The following is a 21,901-nucleotide window of genomic DNA, read 5'->3' as shown; positions in this document are numbered from 1 at the left end:
AATAATAAATTTATTATTTATACCCCGCCCATCTGGCTGAGTTTCCCCAGCCACTCTGGGCGGCTTCCAACAAAATATCAAAAATACATTAAAACATCAGCCACTAAAAACTTCCCTAAACAGGGCTGCCTTCAGATGTCTTCTAAAAGTCAGATAGTTGTTTATTTCCTTGACATCTGATGGGAGGGCATTCCGCAGGGCAGGTGCCACCACCGAGAAGGCCCTTTGTCTGGTTCCCTGTAACCTTGATTCTCGCAAGGAGGGAACCTCCAGAAGGCCCTCAGAGCTAGACCTCAGTGTCCAGGCTGGACGATGGGGGTGGAGACGCTCCTTCAGGTATACTGGGCCAAGGCAATCTTAACCAGCTGTAGATCCCATTCTTTGGAGGACGCCATGATGGTTAAAGTGATATGATATTGCTATAAACGAATAGTCAGGATGGGGCAGAGGACTCTTCATCAGTCAAGGCGTTACACAAAGCAAGGAGTGGGTGGCTGGGGGGAAGGCAGAGCAAGGATTTTTCTTTTAAGTACAGAGCTCAGTCGGGTTAAACATGGCGCTGATAACGCCAAGGTTGCAGGTTTGATCCCCGTAAGGGGCAGCTGCATATTCCTGCATTTCAGGGAGTTGGACTTCTAGATGATGCTCATATTCCCTTCCAGCTCCTTGATTCTTTGAAATGAGGATTCTGGAAGCTGTGGCCCTGAGGTCAATTTGGAGACCAAATTCCGAGGCGGAGGCTGCAGATGGCACTCTTCAACTCAGTGGTTCCTAAACTTTATTGAGGCAAAGCCCTTCCTGTTCCATAAACTCACCCTCAGTGCCTCCTATTTTACCCTATTAAAATGCATAATTCAGAATGCTGGCTTGCACAACCCACTAAGGAAGATCATGTTGTTGTTTAGTCGTTTAGTCGCGTCCGCCTCTTCGTGACCCCCTGGACCAGAGCAAACCAGGCACTCCTGTCTTCCACTGCCTCCCGCAGTTTGGTCAAACTCATGCTGGTAGCATCGAGAACACTATCCCACCATCTTGTCCTCTGTCATCCCCTTCTCCTTGTGCCCTCCATCTTTCCCAACATCAGGGTCGTTTCCAGGGAGTCTTCTCTTCTCATGAGGTGGCCAAAGTCTTGGAGCCTCAGCTTCAGGATCTGTCCTTCCAGTGAGCACTCAGGGCTAATTTCCTTCAGAATGGAGAGGTTTGATCTTCTTGCAGTCCATGGGACTCTCAAGAGTCTCCTCCAGCACCAGAATTCAAAAGCATCCATTCTTCGGTGATCAGCCTTCTTTATGGTCCAGCTCTCACTTCCATACATCACTACTGGGAAAACTATAGCTTTAACTATATAGGGCCCTTAGTTGGCAAGGTGATGTCTCTGCTTTTTAAGATGCTGTCTAGGTTTGTCATTGCTTTTCTCCCAAGAAGCAGGCGTCTTTTAATTTTGTGACTGCTGTCACCACCTGCAGTGATCATGGAGCCCAAGAAAGTAAAATCTCTCACTGCCTCCATTTCTTCCCCTTCTATTTGCCAGGAGGCGATGGGCCCAGTGGCCATGATCTTAGTTTTTTTGATGTTGAAGGAAGATCATAGCACAATCAAATTCAAGACACGAATGATTAATAGCACTTTTTTTTCATACTAATCATTACGTACATATGACGATACGGTTTTCTTTGTAGATGGGTGTTCTCCCCCCCCCCTTGTTTGTACTGCTTTGTTTTGGACTTTATGTTTGTAATTTTTGTTGTACTGTTGCATTGAAAATTTAAAAAAATTAATTGCACGTTTTTTTCAAAACCCAATCGAAACTACTCAGTTTAATTGATTTAACAAAACTGAAGAAATTGATCCAGCAAGACTAGCTTTTCAAAACCTGAAAGCCACCCCCTTGCTGCCCTTGTCCCCCCCCCCCAGCCCCCGGGAATCCTACTGCCCCCTTGTGGGGTGCTACCTCCCATTTTGGGAATCCCTGGTTTAAGTTATTGACGGAGGTGGTTTTCCCATTCACCTTTCAGACAGAATTTGCCACTCCTGGTCCCCAGGAGCAAAGGATTCCTGTCCCGCCTGTTGCTGATGGAATGTTGCTCTGTGCCCTCTAGGGATGAATGCAAAATCCAGCCCTGCTCTCGATGACTTTGCAAAAGGCCGCCCTGATTTTCTTGTGCAACTGTGCTATTACCTCCTACACCTCGCCTTAAATCTGCCAACAAATACAGACTTTGTGGCGTCAATGGCAAACCTCCCCCCCCCGTTGGTATCCCCAGTTGTGACTTGAGTGGCGCTGTGAGTTAAATCACAGAGCCTAGGACTTGCTGATCAGAAGGTCGGTGGTTCGAATCCCCGCGACGGGGTGAGCTCCCATTGCTCGGTCCCTGCTCTTGCCCACCTAGCAGTTCGAAAGCACGTCAAAGTGCAAGTAGATCAATAGGTACCGCTCTGGCGGGAAGGTAAACGGCGTTTCCGTGCGCTGCTGTGGTTCACCAGAAGTGGCTTAGTCATGCTGGCCACATGACCCGGAAGCTGTAAGCCGGCTCCCTCGGCCAATAAAGCGAGATGAGCACCGCAACCCCAGAGTCGGCCACGACTGGACCTAATGGTCAGGGGTCCCTTTACCTTTACCTTTATCCCCAGTCGCTTCTTTGGTTGACATGCAGTCTGCTGAAGACATTACAGTCATACCTCGGGTTACAGATGCTTCAGGTTGTTGTTTTTTTGGGATACGGACCCACCGAAACCCAGAAGTACTGGAATGGGCTACTTCCGGGCTTCGGCAGTTGCACATGCGCAGAAGTGCCAAATCGCAATCCGCGTGTGTGCAGGCGTGCTGCTGTGGGTTGCGAACATGCATCCTGCACAGATCACATTTGCAACTCGAGCGTCCACTGTATTGTATTATTATTATTTAATGAGTATACCGCCTTTCATCCGAAGACCACAGGGCAGTTTACAAAATAAAAATACGAAAACGTAGCTGCCATACATCTGTGGCAGGTGAAGGTTTGTGCATGTTTTTAATGTTTAATTATGTTTCTATATATATGCTGGAAAAAGTAGAGACATCACCTTGCCGACAAAGGTCTGTATAGTTAAAGCTATGGTTTTCCCAGTAGTGATGTATGGAAGTGAGAGCTGGACCATAAAGAAAGCTGATCGCCAAAGAATGGATGCTTTTGAATTCTGGTGCTGGAGGAGACTCTTGAGAGTCCCATGGACTGCAAGAAGATGAAACCTCTCCATTCTGAAGGAAATCAGCCCTGAGTGCTCACTGGAAGGACAGATCGTGAAGCTGAGGCTCCAAGACTTTGGCCACCTCATGAGAAGACTCCCTGGAAAAGACCCTGATGTTGGGAAAGATGGAGGGCACAAGGAGAAGGGGATGACGGAGGACGAGATGGTTGGACAGTGTTCTGGAAGCTATGAACATGAGTTTGACCAAACTGCGGGAGGCAGTGGAAGACAGGAGTGCCTGGCGTGCTCTGGTCCAGGGGGGCACGAAGAGTCGGACATGACTAAACGACTAAACAACAACAAATATATGCTGGAAGTCTCCCAGAGTGGCCGGGGCAACACCCAGCCAGATGGGTGGGGTACAAACGACAAAATCATCATCAACGTCACCACCATTCCACTATTTATACTCCGCCCATCTGGCTGGGCCTCCCCACCAGTTTGGGCAGCCCCCAGCAGAATATCAAAACATAATAAAATTTCAAGAACCTGAAATCTCACTTGCTGTTTATTTAATTTGTCTACTGTCCTTCGTCTGTAGACCTCAGGGCGGTTCGCAACATAAAAATGCAAGGTAGAAAACACAAAGTACACAACAAAAACCAAAGCATACCAGTAACCCCTCCCACATCACATTTAAAAGTGCATCAGGTGTCAATGAGACAAAGGCCTTGTTGAAGAGGAACGTTTTTGCCTGGCGCCTGAAGGTGCCAGGCGAGCTTCCCTGGGGAGAGTGTTCCACAGAGAGGGAGCCACTGCAGAAAAGGCCCTGTTCTTGTGTTGCCAGCCTTCCGGGTCTCTCATGGAGGAGGCACACAGAGAAAGGCCACAGGAGTTGATCGCAGGGTCTGGGCCAGTTCATCTGGAGAGAGGTGGTCCTGGAGCTATTGTGGTCCTTGCAGTACTCACTACTTTGTGACTTTTTGGTTGACCCTCATAAAAGGGAGAGGACGAGATTCTGCGTCTGTGATGTGGAAGGGCAAAGGGGCAGGCTGATGGCACCAGAAACTGAGGAGGCTGACCACAGTCATAGAAGGAAGGTTATAATAATAATAATAATAATAATAATAATAATAATAATAATAATAATATATTGTTTATACTCCGGCCATCTGGCTGGGTTTCCCCAGCCACTCTGGGCGGCTTCCAACAGAATATTAAAATACAATAACCAATTTACATTAAGAGGTGATTCTGTGCTGGGACTGGACACACTGATGGGAACTTAGCCTGGGGTGAGTTAAGACAAGCCCTGAGCTCTCCTGGATGGTGGAATTGCTTTCCGCTTGGACTGAAATGAATCCTGTGCTCTCCAAGGTCTCAAAACGCTCACCTATGAATTCTGATGGCAAATGCACCTTTGCCCTTGCATGGTTTTCTGATCTCACAGGAGTACAGATCTCTTGTTTTTTATTTATAAAAGCATTGATATGCCACAATCACAAAACACACCAAAGTGGCTCACCGTGCTAAAAAACAGAAGCCCTACAATAAAAGCATGAAAACAAACTTTAAAAAAGTTTAAAAGTAGAAAAAAGGTTAAGCATCAATAAACTGTTGCCAGGAGATGTATTCTTAACTGCCTGCAGAGGCCTGACGGAATAAAAAAATAATATTTTTTTAAAGGTTTTAAGTTTAAGGTTTTAAGTTTGCTTGCTTTGTTCCTAAGCACAGTATATGTGTCTGTAGCCATTTTCTTTCTCCCCCCTCTTCCTTTTCCTCCAGGGCTCACTCTGAGGAAATTGTCAAGATCCAGTTTTTCCCAAACCAGAACAGGGGGCTTTTGGAGAGGGCGAGGAAAAGCCGATCGCCGTCTGGGCGATTCCTGACCGTGAGCAGGGACGGGATCCTGCAATACTGGAGCGACACCTTTAAAAGGCTTCGTACTGTTGTGGTAGGTAGCCTGGCCATCCTGGGATGGTGGTTTGGTACAGAGGACTCTCCTTTTCTCTTGAGTCTCCCAAGAAAAGCCAAGAAAAAAAATATGTAAAGTTGAAGTACTAAAGCAGGTGAAAATTCACATCAACTTTCTAAGCCCCTGGGCAGGCTTGTCTGAGCAATAATGTTCTTAGCAGACGCCGAAAGGAATACAGCGAAGGCACCGGCTTGGGATCAATAGGCAGGGAGTTCCAAAGTCTCGGTGCTGCCAGACTAAACAACTGAGTTCTTACAAAAAGGGTTGCAAGTGGGGCCTGTCGGTCGTGCTGTTTCCGCCGATTGAAGCCTTTGAGGGGTCGTATATGGGGCAAGGTGATTTTGTAGGTCAGTTGGTCCCAAGTGGGCATGTTCTGCTATGGCTGGTGGCATTCAGAGCCAGGATTTTAAAGCCAGGATTTGCTCCAAGGTGGAGTTGAGTGAGTGGAGAGCAAATGAAATCGCACGGTGGCTTAACATGTTTCTCAGGACCCCTCTAGAACAGTGTTTCCCAACCTTTTTTGGGCAAAGGCACACTTGTTTGATGAAAAAAATCTTGAGGCACACCACCATTACAGCCCCGTGACGTCAGCGCGCAGCGTCACGCTGGGAGGGACGCACGAAAGTGTAAAGTTTCAATTTTTTTCCCTCCCCCTTGCCGGGGAACCTCCAAGCTTTGGGGGTGGGGGGGAGGAGGCAGCAAAGCGAGGCAGGAAGGAGAGCGCGGCTTGGCTGGGTGAGCTTTGGCAGGGGCAGGGAATGAGAGCCGCGAGGCGGGCGCTGCGGACGGAGGCGCTGCCCGCCGAGCTCGCAGGCAGCCAGGCAGGCAGACGGCGAGAGCCCCGCGCTGGGCGGCCTCTCCTCGCCGCCGCCGCCCCGCCTCTCGCCGCCCGACTCGCCCGCCTCCCTCCAGGCAACATCTCGCGGCACACCAGGCAACATCTCGTGGCACACTAGTGTGCCGCGGAACAGTGGTTGGGAAACACTGCTCTAGAAGACCTACTTACAAAACCCAGGTGAAGGTTAGCTTGCATCTGGTCTTTATTGAACATTTGTTCTGATCTGAATGTGTGAAGGTTGCATGACAATGTTCACCCATCCTGATTTGCATGAGGGGCGTTTAAGGCTTCTTTGCGTTAGTCATCCTGCACTCGCCAAAACATTTATCCTTTATTTTCCAAACACTGGTCTTGAAAGACCTACACTGGCTCCCAGTACGCTTCCAAGCACAATTCAAAGTGTTGGTGCTGACCTTTACCCTAAAAGGCCTCGGTCCGGTAGACCTGAAGGAGCGTCTCCACCCCCATCATTCTGCCCGGACACTGAGGTCCAGCGCCGAGGGCCTTCTGGCGGTTCCCTAATTGTGAGAAGGGAGGTTACAGGGAACCAGGCAGAGGGCCTTCTTGGTGGTGGCGCCCACCCTGTGGAACGCCCTCCCACCAGATGTCAAAGAGAACAACTACCAGACTTTTAGAAGACATCTGAAGGCAGCCCTGTTTAGGGAAGCTTCTAATGTTTGATGCATTACGGTATTTTAATATTTTGTTGGAAGCCGCCCAGAGTGGCTGGGGAAGCCCATCCAAGTGGGCGGGGTATAAATAAATTATTATTATTATTATTGTTATTATTATTATTATTATTATTATTATTATTATTATTATTATTTAAAAGCAAACAAAAAAGCAACCCTCAAAAGGCAGATTTGCTGTGATAAGGCAATAGAAGTGCTTTAATATACTTTAAATATGCAAACCTAGCCTCTCCCTAAATGCAAGTGGGAAACTTCTCTTCTCCTCCTGTGGTTTCTGGTAAACTGGTATTCAGAAGCCTCTGTGGAGGCAGAGCAGAACCCTCCCAGCTAGTAGCCATCAGTAGTCCTCTTCTCCATGAATTACCGTATTTTTCGCTCTATAACACGCACCCGACCATTACACGCACGTAGTTTTTAGAGGAGGAAAACAAGAAAAAAATATTCTAAATGAAACAGTGGATGTATGATTTTTGTGGTTCATGCTGTGGCCACAGACATGTGATCTGATGGTGAATTTGGGGTGACCCAGTGCAAAAATCCTGAGGATCCATGTGGATCCGTGCTTTGTAACCACGTTTTAAGTGGGGAGGGAAGGAAAAGCACTCAAGGGACAAGGAGCAGCGTGGGGGTGTGGAGAAGGAGATTTTTGGGGAGCTGAGTGGGGAGGAGGGAGGGAAAGAGCACTGTTGCTTTAAAGGTATACTTAAGGTATTTGCCCTGTGCCTGGTTTTTTTTTTCCATTTAACAGTTTGCAGCCTTTTCCTTCCGCTCCTTGTTTTGAGGCAGAATAGATTTGAGCAAGTGAGGAGGACTTGGATTGCAGGGGATTCGCCATTAGCTGTGTAAAAGCGCTCCTCCTTGCAGCCTGAGTGATAAGCAGCCACCAGCAGCAATAGAATGGAGAACAAAAAAGAGATAGGGGCACTAGGACCCAGACAATGCTCAAATCTATCCTGCCTGAAAACAAGCTGCTCCGTCCCAGCGGATCAGCTGAGACGCGGGGGATTTGCGAAGTTTTCCCCTCTCCCTCATCCCCAGCCTTTTTTTTAACTTCCTGGTTTTCACTGCGTGGCTCAGAGCTAGAGGTTGGTTTTATTTTGCTGCTGGTTGCTTAAATTTTATCTTTCCTGCTGTCCCTCTGCAGCCTCATTGCTCTGTTTAGAGAGCGTGCAGACCTTTGCTAGCGTCTGTCCCTCCTCCGTGTCCGCTTTGCTGCCATGGCTCTCCTCCCCTCCCTCCTCCCCGGCTCCAGGTCGCTTTAAAGCAAGCAAAGCGAGAGCCTCATAGAGCGTGTAAACGGCTCCCGCTTTGCTTGACTGACGGCAGCCATGGCTCCGATCCGTGCATTCGCTCCGTAACATGCACAAGCATTTTCCCTTACTTTCTAGGAGCAAAAAAGTGCGTGTTTTGGAGCGAAAATTACGGCAGTCTAATCCTCTCTTTAAGCTGTCCAAGTTGGAGAGAGACCATTGCTGCCTTCTGCGGGAGGGAGTTCCCTAGATTAACGCTGCACTGCTTGAAGAAGGACTTTCATGACAATAATGCCCACTTACACCTCAAAGAACTCATAACCCACCTACTTTCAGCAGCCAGAAGCATCATAGCCAGACACTGGAGAGACCTGTCAGGAGTAAGCATGGACCAGTGGTACCAAATAGCATGGGAAACAGCCCTAATAGAAAAATTAACCAATAAACTGAAACTGCCACGGGGACAAATAGAAGAAGACACCTTTACCCCGGTATGGCTCCCCTTTATCACATACACAGCCCAACAAGACAACGACAATAATCCACCAACAGCATACTGATCAATATGGCTAACCTGATCCAAAACATCCACCCACCCCACTCACACACGAAAACAAAGATCACCACAGCCAATCACAAACAAACAACCACACCATAGGCCAACCCCAACCTCTCTCACCACCAAAGGAACACAAGTGAACAGCAGAGAACCTGCACAAGAAACGCTGGCACCAAAGCCCACATATAGTAAGTAAAATAGAAACGTCGCCACCCGACCCCATCCCCACTCACATTTTCCCCCTCCACCTCTTTCCCCTTTTCTTCCTAATATCTCAACAAATGAAACTGAACTGTAAAAAATGTTACTTGGGAAAAGAGAGAGAGAGAGAGAGAGACATTGCACACACTTTTGTAAATCAATAAAATCTTTGAAAAAGAAAAAGAAGGAAAGGACTTTCATTTCTATGTCCTGAATCTTTCAATGAAAGCTGAGAAGCTGAGGTTCTCTGCTCCACAGGAAGGTTGGAGGAAGCATCCCTGCTTCCTCGTTTCCTTGCCCTCCGAGCCAGGTCCACCCCCCCCATCATACGCCCCCCCCCGGTTCTTCTTCATCTTCCTCCTCCTGTCTCGGAGCCTGCCAGCAGTATGAGGCTCCAGACATGAAATACGTGATGTGCAAACAGCAAACCTTCCTTCCTTCTGTCTCCCCCATCACTTTCTTTGCTCTGTGAACCCCCCCTCTCTCTATGCAGCTGGACCAGAGCAAAAGACGTCACAGTTTGAAACTCTGGGTGATTGACATGGTGTGCCTCACCAATATCAACTTACTAGCGGTTGCAACGACAGACCAGGATATTGGTAAGTGCAGAACGCAAAGGGCAAGTTCCCCTCCGCCGCCCAATTGCCTTGCATTCCTTCCTCCCCAAATCAAGTGTGTGCCTCTGTATGCTGAGCTTGCAACCCTTTCCCTCAAAATACGCACCATGCAGCCGTGAGTTCCACAGGTTGGTTCCGTACTGTGCCCAGGGGAACTTAGTTTTAGTGTTCTGGACTTCTGAGTCAACTTCCCATCAGATTCACAGGGGAAGCTGTGTTACGGGGAAAGGGAGAAGATGTTTGACTGGCGCATCCAGTGGTGCTTAGAGTTTGCGAATAGAGACTCTGGAGGTCAAACTGTGATTCAGCTTCCATTATGTCTTCAAAGCGCAATGCCTTTCAGTGGAGTCAGTTCAGATCTGCAGGCTGGGAAAGGGAGCGATGCACGCACAGCCCTCGAATAAAGTGTTCCGCTTTCCCTCTTTCCACCCAGAGTTCTTTGACATTGGGGGCAATAAATGCGACCGGATCTTCACTCTCGTCGACTTGGAAGGGTGTGCCACGGCTATGGACTACTGGTACGTCAAGAGAAGACCCTGGGGGCGTTTCCCCTCTCACCCCCCTCTCAGCATCTCCCCAGACGCAGGCTGGACCAGCCCCAGCCACAACCAACACTCTGTTTCCAGACCCGGCCCACACTAACCATCGATACAGCCACACTTGGCAATTAGAATTACGGGGGCTGCCCAGTTGCTGGATCCCCTATTCATTTACGGTGGGAATGGGGAAAAGCACAAACCTTTGGTTCTGCAGGGTTTTTTTAAAAAAAGAAATCAATACAATTTTTGAATTATTGTCTTATCCCTTCTCCCCAGCTTCCACTGTTATCTATTTTTGAGGAAGCTGATCTTAATATACATAACAAAGAGCTAATTGTTCCTTCTTCTTCTTTGGTTTTTTTTTGGGGGGGGGGGAGGGGACGGCCACTAAAGATGCAATGGCCCACTTCAGGAGAGATCTAAATGGAGCCAATATTTAATTTTGGCATTTCACAGTTTGGCAACTTGCTTTACAGTATTAGAAAAGTTGAGCGGCAAACAACGCGTCTCCAGGGGACAATGCAAAAAAGGATAGATTTGCAGAAGTCTGGTTTGAGTTTATTGCGCATGTCAATACAGAAGAGCAAGGCTTGTCCCTTCCCTCTGCTTATCAGTGGATTTGGTTGATTCAATAACATGCTGATATTCCTCTTTAAGATTCTTTAAGATGTATATACCACCCTTTACCCGAGGGTCATAGGTCAGTTTACAGTATAGAAATGCAAAAATGCGTAACATGATTCTAGATTCAGGTAGGTGGCCGTGTTGGTCTGACGCAGTCGAAATAATAATAATAAAAAAGTCCAGTAGCACCTTAGAGACCAACTAAGTTTGTTTGGTGTATAAGCTTTCGTGTGCATGCACACTTCTTCAGATACTGAAACAGAAGTCACCAGACCAGTATATATAGTGGGAGGGTGGGGTCATCTGCATACTATCCCTTCCTTTTTTCTGTAGGACTAATTGCAGTCGTTAACAGTCGTCCACAGGTTTACCATACCCACTGAGTCAATCACCCATCTCTTACCACCCTCCTGATAAAAACCCCACCCTCCCACTATATATAAGGGTCTGGTGACTTCTGTTTCAGTGTATCTGAAGAAGTGTGTGTGCACACGAAAGCTCATACCAAGAACAAACTTAGTTGGTCTCTAAGGTGCTACTGGACTATTTTTTAATAACAACAACAACAAACAAAACAACTCCCCCCCCCCGGACTGTATGCTCCTGCCTTGTGGCCAGAGGAAATCTGGAGCGATGCCCATTTTGGATCCCAATTCCAGCGCTCTGCTCTGCTACCTGGAGCAAAGAAGCAGGCAGAGCTTCCGTCCAAGGCTGACCTGCTTCCCAGGTAGGCCAAGCTCTCACCTGTTCCGCACCTGTGCTGCACTTGCAGCTTTTGGCCTTCATCCCTTTTCTTTTCCTACCTGAACTAGGACCGATGGCCGCAAAGCGATCTTCTCTGTTGGGGACGTGAAAGGGAACGTCCTGATCTTCACCTCATCGGATGTCGTGGTGAACGGGCTTTTCAATGTCCGCAGCTACATAGGTGAGCCCAGTTGGTCCAGGCTGGTGTGGGGGGCAGCTCACAACACTGGCCAGGCAGAGGGGGAGCTGCTGGTCCCTGAGCCTCCACAAAAGGGGTGCAAGTCGACCCTTATTGCGATGTTTGATCTTTGGTGCTCCCCCTTTTGCTGAGCTTTCCTTTCAGATGAGAGATTGAGCGGTAGGGATGCCTTTACAATATTTGCTTTATTCATATGCTGAGCATCAGTGGTAGCAAATGAACGCCAAGTAAGGACTCTGTTAAGGTTGTAGATCCATTACTCCAGATCAGACCTTCAGAAAGAGATTCGTTTTGCTTACATGAAATGCTATGCCATGGTTTACTAAGCTACAGGTCTATGGCCCAACGTCATATGGGAACCCTTGCCCATGCCTCCTGCATGGATCATGTTCGCAACCTGAGCATCCACTGTACTTATTTTTTCCAGTTTGTCACCCCCCTCAGGGTGACACCCGGGGCCAGCCACCCCTACCGCACCCCCCTTCCTACGCCACACAGATACCCCACCCCAGACATTCACTAAACCAAACTACAAAGGTAGTTTAGCAGCTGGAAAACAAAGCAAACTCTGGAGAAACAAGCCAATGTTTCCTCAGTCGCCTTTAGGGCAGCTCATAGTTTGTGAAACAGACCATGGCTTAGTGGAATGAGCGAACTATGATGTCCAACTTGTGCTTTTAGCCAATTCTCAGCCCCCCAGTCAGATGTCAGAGAGGTAACCCATTATTCAACCTTTTGTGGTCATCCGAAGGCAGCTCTGTATTGGGAAACATTTAATTTCGGATGTATCATGTGTTCTTTTATATTCTCTTGGAGGGTACTCAGAGTGGCTGCGGCAACCCAGTCAGGTGGGTGGGGTAAAAGTAATACATCATCATCATCATCATCATCATCATTATTATTATTATTATTATTATTATTATTATTATTATTATTATTATTATTCTGTTGTGGATTAACTGTCACAACAGAGGGAGTAGAACCAATGCATTATATTTTGGCTCTGCTGGCGCACAATGTTTTTCCCTGGATCTTGTCCTCACAGGTGGCATGTCTAGAGTCCCCGTCCACATCCTCCTGAAAAACAAGGCTGAACAATACAGGAATTTCCATGTCCCTGTGAGTTTTTCTCATGAATCTGCCTGCTCCAGAGTTAGGGTGATTTCTGCCAGGCGCTCCCTGCTTTTAATATTGATTTATTAAACGTGTTTCTATCCTAACCTTTAATATATTTTTTTAAGGACCGCAGTGAAAACGATCAAAATAAATAAAAAAGAGTGTGTGATAAAACCCCGAATTAAAAGATCACAATTAAATAGAATAAGGCGGCAGACTTACAGTGGTACCTCGCAAGACGAATGCCTCGCAAGACAAAAAACTCGCTAGACGAAAGGTTTTTCCGTTTTCGATTTGCCTCGCAAGACGAAATTTCCCTATGGGCTTGCTTCGCAAGACGAAAACGTCTCGCGGCTTTGTTTCCTTTGTCTAAAAACAAAGACATGTTTTGTTTATAAAGTTAATTTATTTTCCCTTCAATTTTTGAACTGCTCTTTACAGTATGTGTGACTTTAAAGAGCAGTTAATAAACTGTTGTTGTACCAAATTTGGCTTTGTTTGGACTTTTTTGACCATAGGAACGCATTAATTGATTTTCAATGCATTCCTATGGGATTTCGTGATTCGCAAGACGAAAAATTCGCTAGACGACAAAAATTGCGGAACGAATTAATTTCGTCTTGCGGGGCACCACTGTACAACTAAATTTTGCAGTTCTCTTTGCTAATTCAAGTTCCCTGTAAAATCTTGGAAGAACAGGTACGATGTTGGCATCTGCTGTACCTCAGAGGCGGCTTAAATTCCATTAAGTTTTTCACTGATGGGCAAGTGGTGGTTGGAACCAGTATTCATCCAACCTGCAGGCCTTTGGCTATTCCAGGTACCTGCTCCTAGCCTTGCCATTATAATCTGAATTGCCAAATCATGGAAAGGTCCTGAGGAAGTGAGTTTTGCTTAGTTCTCCTCTCTGTCTCTCGTTCAGGCTCCCACTCCCAGTTTTCAAAGATCTTGATTATTGTGTCTGTGCGGTTCAAGCCAAAACGAATACACCTTTTACAAATTTGCCGAGACAACAGATGATTAAGGCTGGAGACAGACATTAGCTGTCTTCCAGGGAGTTTGAAATGGGGATCTTTGCTCATGCTCTGCACAGACTCTTGCCTCTGGCATACGGGTTTTGCATCTTCTGGAATTGCTTCAAAACCCTGCAAAACCTATATGACCAGGCATGAAAATTGGAGAAAAGCGGGCGGGGGGGGGGGACAGGAGACGAAGACGCATTAATTTCTATTACCATGAAAACAGCAACCTTTCTCCTTCCTGTTAATTTAGAAAGCGAGAGGTTTCTGGTCAAGGGAGGACTCTAAAGGGCTGTGTACACACTTCAATTAATCTGCATCTTTGGGAAGAGGCTCAGGCACGATGTTAGCCACAATGCATGTCTTTTCTTATGGAATACTGCATTTTGTTGCATTTGCCTCCAAACCAGCTTTGAACTGAATTGAGAAAAAGAAGGACCAAGCATGCATTTTAAGCAGGTTAACGCGTACACATCTCCTTTGGGATTTCCAAAAGATGGTATGCGGGCAGATAGAGCGCTCCTTTTAGTTAACAGCTCTCTGGCCTTTCTATTTTTGCAAAGTTTAGTTGTCGTCTTCTTCTTCCTCCTCCTCCTCCTCCTCTTCCTCTCCCTCCAATCCAGGCTTTGCACGGAGACTGGTGCCAACAGATCAAGTACATCCCGCAGCTCAACCTGGTCGCCTCCTGCACGCCAGCCGAGAAGACGGCCATGGCCCTCACGTCTCTCCCGCTGCATAACATTGGTAAAACCCAGTAAGAGAGGCCTTTTTCTCTCTGCTCTGGAAATGAACCCAAGGTGGGATTGAAACGCCATTACTGTTTCCACCGGAAGGTGGGTAGGGAAAGGGTCAGAAACTTCAGAGAGCCATAAAATATGGGAAGTATAATAATAATAATAATAATAATAATAATAATAATAATAATAATAATAATTTCTCATTTGTACCCCGCCCATCTGGCTGGGTTTCCCCAGCCACTCTGGGCGGCTTCCATAGAAACCAAAAAAACACTAAAATATCATACATTAAAAACTTCCCTGATGCCTTCAGATGTCTTCTGAATGTCAGGTAGTTGTTTATCTCTTTGACATCTGATGGGAGGGCGTTCCGCAGGGCGGGTGCCACTACCGAAAAGGCCCTCTGCCTGGTTCCCTGTAGCTTTGCTTCTCGCAATGAGGGAACCGCCAGAAGGCCCTCGACGCTGGACCTCAGCGTCCGGGCAGAACGATGGGGGTGGAGACGCTCCTTCAGATATACTGGACCGAGGCCGTTTAGGGCTTTAAAGGTCAACACCAGCACTTTGAATTGTGCTCGGAAACGTACTGTCCATCAGGAATTTGTGGCTGAGGCTGTAAATGCACAAGAGTTTCCAAGGGACCTTTCAAATGGGAAACCTGGGTCCCAGAAAGGCCCCTGGGAAATAATAATAATAATAATAATAATAATAATAATAATAATACTAATAATAATTTTATTTATATCCCGCCCTCCCCAGCCGAAGCCAGGCTCAGAGTGGCTAACAACAATCAAAGTAACACAGCATTCTAAAATCCATTCATTTTAAAATCAATTCAAAATCAAATTAATGGCAACCATTGGGCTAGAGTTCTATGGGGTTTACAGAAGGAGAGAGGGGGTCAGGCTGTGCCCTGGCCAAAGGCCTGGTGGAACAGCTCTGTCTTGCAGGCCCTGCGGAAAGATGTCAAGTCCCGCAGGGGCCTAGTCTCTTGTGATAGAGCGTCCCACCAGATCAGGGCCACGGCCGAAAAAACCCTGGCTCCGGTTGAGGCCAGCCTAACCTCCCTGTGGCCCGGGACCTCCAAGATGTTTTTGTTTGAAGACCGTAGGGTCCTCTGTGGGACATACCAGGAGAGGCGGTCCCGTAGGTACGAGGGTCCTAGGCTGCATAGGGCTTTAAAGGTTAAATCTTTAAATCTGGAGGTCTTTTTTTTTAACGTTACTTTGGGGAGGACAGAACCTCCCAGGATTTGCAGGTATAGCCAGGTTCTCCTCCACTCTGATTTCAGCCGGGGAAGTGAAATCGACAAGGTGCTGGTATTCTCTCTCTGAGAAATGCTTGCATCTCCTATGGGGAGGACGCATGAGCTGGCCTCCCGCCCCCAAAGGACCTGTGGGAAGAGCTGCCCTCTCCTCTCCCCTTCTCTGCAAAATCAGGACAGGGGTGCCTGTTCCGCAAGAAGGCATTACCTTTCTTGTCAGGGCACAACATGAGGAGAAGGAGCGATTGAAGATCTACCTTGGGAACAAGCAGGGAATAGAGATCAACCTTGGGATCCGCTGTCTCTCCGGAGCCTGCCTCCTGAGGCATCCTCCTCACCTTGCCTCCTGGGCGGCCCTGTTTCTGGTTTACATGGGCAAAGCAGGGCAAATGATTCCCTTGGACAAACTTGGTTAGGGAGTTTGGTGGTGGTGGCGCTGTGAGTTAAACCACAGGACTTGCCAATCAGAAGGTTGGCAGTTCGAATCACTGCAACGGGCTGAGCGCCCGTTGCTCGGTCCCTGCTCCTGCCAACCTAGCAGTTCGAAAGCACCTCAAAGTGCAAGTAGATAAATACCGTATTTTTCGCTCTATAAGACGCACCAGACCACAAGACGCACCTAGTTTTTGGAGGAGGAAAACAAGAAAAAGAATATTCTGAATCTCAGAAGCCAGAACAGCAAGAGGGATCGCTGTGCAGCGAAAGCAGCGATCCCTCTTGCTGTTCTGGCTTCTGGAATAGCTGCACAGCCTGCATTCGCTCCATAAGACGCACACACATTTCCCCTTACTTTTTAGGAGGGGAAAAGTGAGTCTTATAGAGCAAAAAATACGGTAGGTACCGCTCCGATGGGAAGGTAAACGGCGTTTCCGTGCGCTGCTCTGGTTCGCCAGAAGCGGCTTAGTCCTGCTGGCCACATGACCCAGAAGCTGTACGCCAGCTCCCTCGGCCAGTAAAGTGAGATGAGCGCCGCAACCCCAGAGCCGGCCATGACTGGACCTAATGGTCAGTGGTCCCTTTACCTTTACCTTTAAGCCAGCTTTGAATCTTAAATTCCCTGGTTTGAATCTAATCTTTCCCACACACTCAGCGGTCTTAGGCGAGCTCCGTCTCAGCCGCCTCCCTGGCTTGAAATAGGGGGGGATAATGTCAGTGGCCTTCTGCTTTACAGGGTTGTTCCAAGGATTGCAACGAGATTATGCATATGATATCCTTCGCAGCCTGGAAGTGCCAGGAATTATGATCACCAAAAGTTCAAGGTTGCAGTTCCAAGAACTGGGCAGCAGATGGTGGTGTTGCACTTCATTGTTCTCTTTAGGAGCAATGATTTGTTTTTTTTAATGTTTTTATGAAAAGGATTTTCATAGTTAACAAGGGTGCATCCAACATCTCTGTTTTCAGTTCATAGTAGAATAGTGTGAAATGAAAGCATTTAAAGCAGTGGTTCTCCACCTGTGGGTCCCCAGATGTTGTCATGCTGGCTAGGAATGATGGGAGTTGTAGTCCAACAACATCTGGGGACCCACAGGTTGAGAAACACTGATTTAAAAGATAGCAGGGTTAGAGCTCATCCAGACTCCCACTCGCCCTGCATCTTCCCCCTTGGAAAACCTCATCTCTACCGCTGAATCAGAGAAAACTTCAGCCAGATTTTCCTCAGATTGACGTTTGCTCCAATTCAGCAGTAAAGAGTGGGTTTTCAGACAGGAAAGGGAAAGGGTTTGGCCCCTTGGTTTCTAAACACAGGACAGGCCTCACGTCGCCTTGAGGTTTCTTAGGCAAGCACCTACTTGGTCAGCTGCGCGGTGGTGCACTTTGCAATCTGCAGACTTGCTGCAGAGATCCAGGTCGAGCTCTGCGCCTCTGCTGCTTCCTGGATCATGGTCGGGTGTCTCTAGCAAAACGTCCTGCAGCCCACCATGCTTTGGGCAAATGTCTTTCTGGCCCATTTCTTCAGAAAGCCAGCCAGCCATTTATTTTTGAAAGAAAAAGAAGAGAGACGGGCGTACTTAATCGACACCTCCCCTCTTCCATTTGTCCCAGATCAGCGGTGATCGTTCTGAAGAAAGGCATCCTTTGCTTTGACTATTCCTCGGAAATGAACATCCTCGGTACGTTCTCTAGAAACGGCTCCTTAAAACCGCCTCCTTCTGGAGCCGGTATCCTCTTTGGGGACCAGGTGCCTGAGAGAACGGCACCTCCAGGTATTCTCAGTTGGCAACAATTTACCTGCATCCGGTCAAGTCTTGTTTCTAACCCAGTCGAGGCACCGAAACGGCCTTGCTGCCCTGGTGGTTAACTGGGAAGAAGGGTGTGACCCAGTTAGTTTATTATTTTATTTTATTTATTGAATTTATATACACTGCCCTATGAGCTCTCAGGGTGGTTCACAGAACAAAATCAAAATATAAAACCGCAAATTTATTCTCCAAATGTCTCAGCATCCCTCTGGAGGTCTGAGATGATGGAGAGCAGAGGCAAAACACTGCCCTTGAAACAACTGAACTGGCTCCTGGCTCCTTTCTGTTCCTAATCCAAGGTGTTTGTTTTAAATTTGAAGGCTCTAAATAAGGGATGAAGGACCGGTGTTGTTCTGATGTGTCTGCTGCAATCCTTCTGCACTTTTGCCATCAGCTTATGCTTTGCGATGGCTGCCCCAAGAAAGCGATGCAGACGGTTCCGCAGATCGATCAGTCAGTGCACCCCGCAAATGATAATAGTAATAATGATAATAATGATGATGATAATAATAATAATAATAATAATAATAATAATATATTTATACCCCGCCCATCTGGCTGGGCTCCCTTAAAAGTGGCTGCAGGTCCCGCTAACGGTGCCACTGATGGGATGTATTTTCTAATGCAATGGCATGATTAGCTGCAAACATCATTGCATTATAAAATATGTTCCCTCAGTGCTGCAGTTAGAACATAAAACAACAACAACAACAACAACAATAATATAATCATCATCATCATCAGTGCTTTTATTCTGGGGGTGCGCATACCCCTAAACATTTTGTGAACCTAAGTTTGGCCTCATTGAGGGACAGTATTTCAATATGAGTAGGAAAATGAGAGTACCCCTTAACATTTTTTTAAAGAAAAAAAGTACTGATAATAATAATTTATTACTTATACCCCGCCCATCTGGCTGGGTCTTCCCAACCACTCTGGGCGGCCTCCAACAGGATATCAAAACACAATAACCTATTAAACATTAAAAACTTCCCTAAACAGGGCTGCCTTCAGATGTCGTCTAAAAGTCTGGAGTTGTTCTCTCTGACATCTGGTGGGAGGGCGTTCCACAGGGCAGGGGCCACCACCAAGAAGGCCCTCTGCCAGGTTCCCTGTAACTTGGCTTCTCGCAGGGAGGGAACCGCCAGAAGGCCCTCAGAGCTGGACCTCAGTGTCCAGGCTGAACGATGGAGGTGGAGATACTCCTTCAGCTATACAGGACTGAGGCCATTTAGGGCTTTAAAGGTCAGCACCAACACTTTGAATTGTGCTCGGAAACGTACTGGGAGCCAGTTTAGGTCTTTCAAGACCGGTGTTATGTGGTCTTGGCAGCCGCTCCCAGTCACCAGTGTAGCTGCCGCATTCTGGATTAGTTGTAGTTTCCAGGTCACCTTCAAAGGTAGCCCCACATAGAGCACATTGCAGTAGTCCAAGCGGGAGATAACTAGAGCATGCACCACAATAACCTATTAAACATTAAAAACTTCCCTAAACAGGGCTGCCTTCAGATGTCTTCTAAAAGTCTGGTAGTTCTTCTCTTTGACATCTGGTGGGAGGGTGTTCCGCAGGGTGGGCACCACCACCGAGAAGGCCCTCTGCCTGGTTCCCTGTAACTTGGCTTCTTGCAGTGAGGGAACCGCCAGAAGGCCCTCAGCGCTGGACCACAGTGTCTGGGCTGGATGATGGGGGTGGAGATGCTCCTTCTGGTATACAGGATATGGCAAAAGCGGAGCGATTCCGCCGGAGCTCCTGAAATGCATTTTCTCTTTTGCCAGTGACGGGAGGGTATGAGCCGCTGGTCCGCATCTGGAACCCCTATGTAACCAGCAGCCCCATCACGCAGATGAAGGGCCACTCCACGGCTGTCACCCACATCATGATCAACGGGCAGAGGAACACCATCGTCAGCGTCTCCAAAGACAAAGTAGGAGTTTGGGTGCGAGAGGCGGGGAAAGGGAATGCCCCTTGCACCTGCTTGGAAATGTGGGGGATCCCTGTCCCCCCGTCCCCAGGAAGTGGAAGGGTGGGGCTATATGCCACGACGGCGGCAAGAACTATGTTGGCCCAGAACTGGAAAACAGATGTAATACCTACCATTAAGGAATGGCAGGTCAAAATGATGAATTATGCAGAGCTGGCTAGAATATCAGGAAAACTAAGAGACCAGGATGAACAGAAGTTTCAAGAAAGCTGGAGTAAATACTTGATGTATATAAGAGACAATTGTAAAACATTAAAGACACTGGCAGGGTTAGAATAACTCTAACAGCGTATGATAGACAAAGCAAAATATACAAAATGCGCAGTGTTAGAAACTATATGATACTTACCGAAGGAATGGAGGGAAGTCCGAAGCTCGGCAGAGCTTAGATAAATATGAGATTTATTTGTACAAGGTATGTATGTATGTATGCATGTTTAATGGAAAATCAATAAAAAAATATTATTTTTTTTAAAAAAGGAAGGGTGGGGCTGGAGGCCTCTAGAGCTTTTAACTGGAGGTTAATTTAACCCGCCCTGGAGCAGAGTTCGACTGTTCCAACAGCTGCTGTGAGAACTCTTGATGAATTCTCTTGAAAACATTCTATGCATATTTTGTGACTTTCAGAGACTTAGAAGGTTTCTGTTTATTTTGTTCTGCAGAGAGTACGTATTTCATATGGTTCAATGTTATGTATGATATAAAGAGTTTATATTGACTCCCTGCTCCAGCCCCTTCAGGCCCTCTGCCTTCCCCTCTCCTCTCTCTCTCTCTCAGAACATCCGCGTCTGGGATCTGCTGGATCACTTCTGCCTGCAGTCGATCCACGGCAGGAACGTCCCCCTGGGCAACTACCCCATCTCGGCCACCTACTACAACCGGCCCTGCAATTACATCATTTGTGCCACTTACACGGTGAGGAGGGGGCCGGTGAAGGACCATGGGATCAGAAGGCGAGAAATGGCTCCTCTCTCGACTTGGGCTGCTGCTGCTGCTACCTCATAGTTTGCAAACTGAGTTATTAGCATAATTTTGGGGTTTCTTTTTTATTTTTTTTTAATTTTCAATGCAAAATTACAACAAAAATTACAAACATTGAATCCAAAATAGAGCAGTACAAACAAGAAAAAAAACACAAGAAAAAAACCCAAAACTAAAACACACATCAACAAATAAAACCGTATCATCATTCTAATCATTACGTACATATTGACTTCCTTCCTTTGTTCTAAGACCTCGAAATTTTTACTCTTTCTAAATTGTTGTGTCTAATGTAGATTACTTCTATCTTTATACTTTTTGCACCATTTTTTTCTTTCTTTAACCCTGCAAACCATCATTCATTACATATCGATATACTTACTCCAGAACAATGTTTTTTTCATATACTCTTTAGCACATCCCCATTCTTTTAATAATTTTTGGTACGATTGTCCCCTTATGAAGCTGTGAGTCTTGCCAGATGTATATATATTCACAAATTTTAATTTGCCATTCTTTCGTTGAAAGAAGAAAGAATTTTGGGGTTTCTGCCGCCTGTCTGTTGCTTGCAGGGCACAGTTTTTGCGTGGTGGGTGGGGCTTGTTGGCATCAAATGGCGAACGGTCACCTCTAGGCAATTTCTCCTGTCGGAGAGCTGCTCCGAGGTGCCTCTGCCCATGCTTGGCTCCTCTGGGAAAATCTCCTGTGTCGTTTTGCTGCAGCTTGGCTTTTTCTACGGCGTGGAGTATGTCGACTTGGATGCCAAGACCCAGGACCAGCCGGTGTGCTGTGCACTCTACAACAAGAACTTTAAGCAGGTGAACACCTGGCTGGGAAGAGGGAAGCACCTGGGGAAGTTTACCTGGGAGGAAAAAGTGTGGACCATCTAGGTGGACCAATGATGTGAGCTGCTGTAAGGCAGGTTGGTTCGTTCTCAGCAGGAATGGTGGCAGAGAGGAGAGGGACAATAAAGGGGCATGTCCAAAGTGTTCTCTACCTGAAGCAAAGTTCTTAACCTGAGGTACTATTTCTGGGTTAGTGGAGTCTGTAACCTGAAGCGTGTGTAACCTGAAGTGTAGGTAACCCAAGGTACCACTGTATTATCTTTCGCTTGGACTACTGCAATGTGCTCTCTGTGGGGCTACCTTTGAAGGTGAC

At 47.1% G+C, this 21,901-nt stretch overlaps 1 protein-coding gene across 3 annotated transcripts in view; it reads left to right on the top strand.

Annotated features, from left to right (window-relative positions):
- EFCAB8 (EF-hand calcium binding domain 8) overlaps positions 1-21,901 on the top strand; it is a 62,081-nt gene that overhangs the window by 14,925 nt on the left and 25,255 nt on the right. For all 3 annotated transcript variants that reach the window (XR_014008581.1, XM_081196020.1, XM_081196021.1), the window contains exons 6-15: positions 4,954-5,122; positions 9,177-9,282; positions 9,734-9,818; positions 11,276-11,388; positions 12,452-12,525; positions 14,165-14,295; positions 17,585-17,652; positions 19,557-19,705; positions 20,540-20,677; positions 21,466-21,561. Coding sequence is in view for 2 of the 3 variants with exons in the window: in XM_081196020.1 (XP_081052146.1) it covers positions 4,954-5,122; positions 9,177-9,282; positions 9,734-9,818; positions 11,276-11,388; positions 12,452-12,525; positions 14,165-14,295; positions 17,585-17,652; positions 19,557-19,705; positions 20,540-20,677; positions 21,466-21,561 (1,129 nt within the window). In the remaining variant the exon portion in view is untranslated. The remainder of the gene's footprint in view (positions 1-4,953; positions 5,123-9,176; positions 9,283-9,733; positions 9,819-11,275; positions 11,389-12,451; positions 12,526-14,164; positions 14,296-17,584; positions 17,653-19,556; positions 19,706-20,539; positions 20,678-21,465; positions 21,562-21,901) is intronic.

The sequence above is a fragment of the Podarcis bocagei genome (genome assembly GCF_964188305.1).
Source record: "Podarcis bocagei genome assembly, chromosome: 5".
In the NCBI taxonomy this organism is placed as follows: Eukaryota; Metazoa; Chordata; class Lepidosauria; order Squamata; family Lacertidae; genus Podarcis; species Podarcis bocagei.
This window is presented reverse-complemented; position numbering and strand designations above follow the sequence as displayed.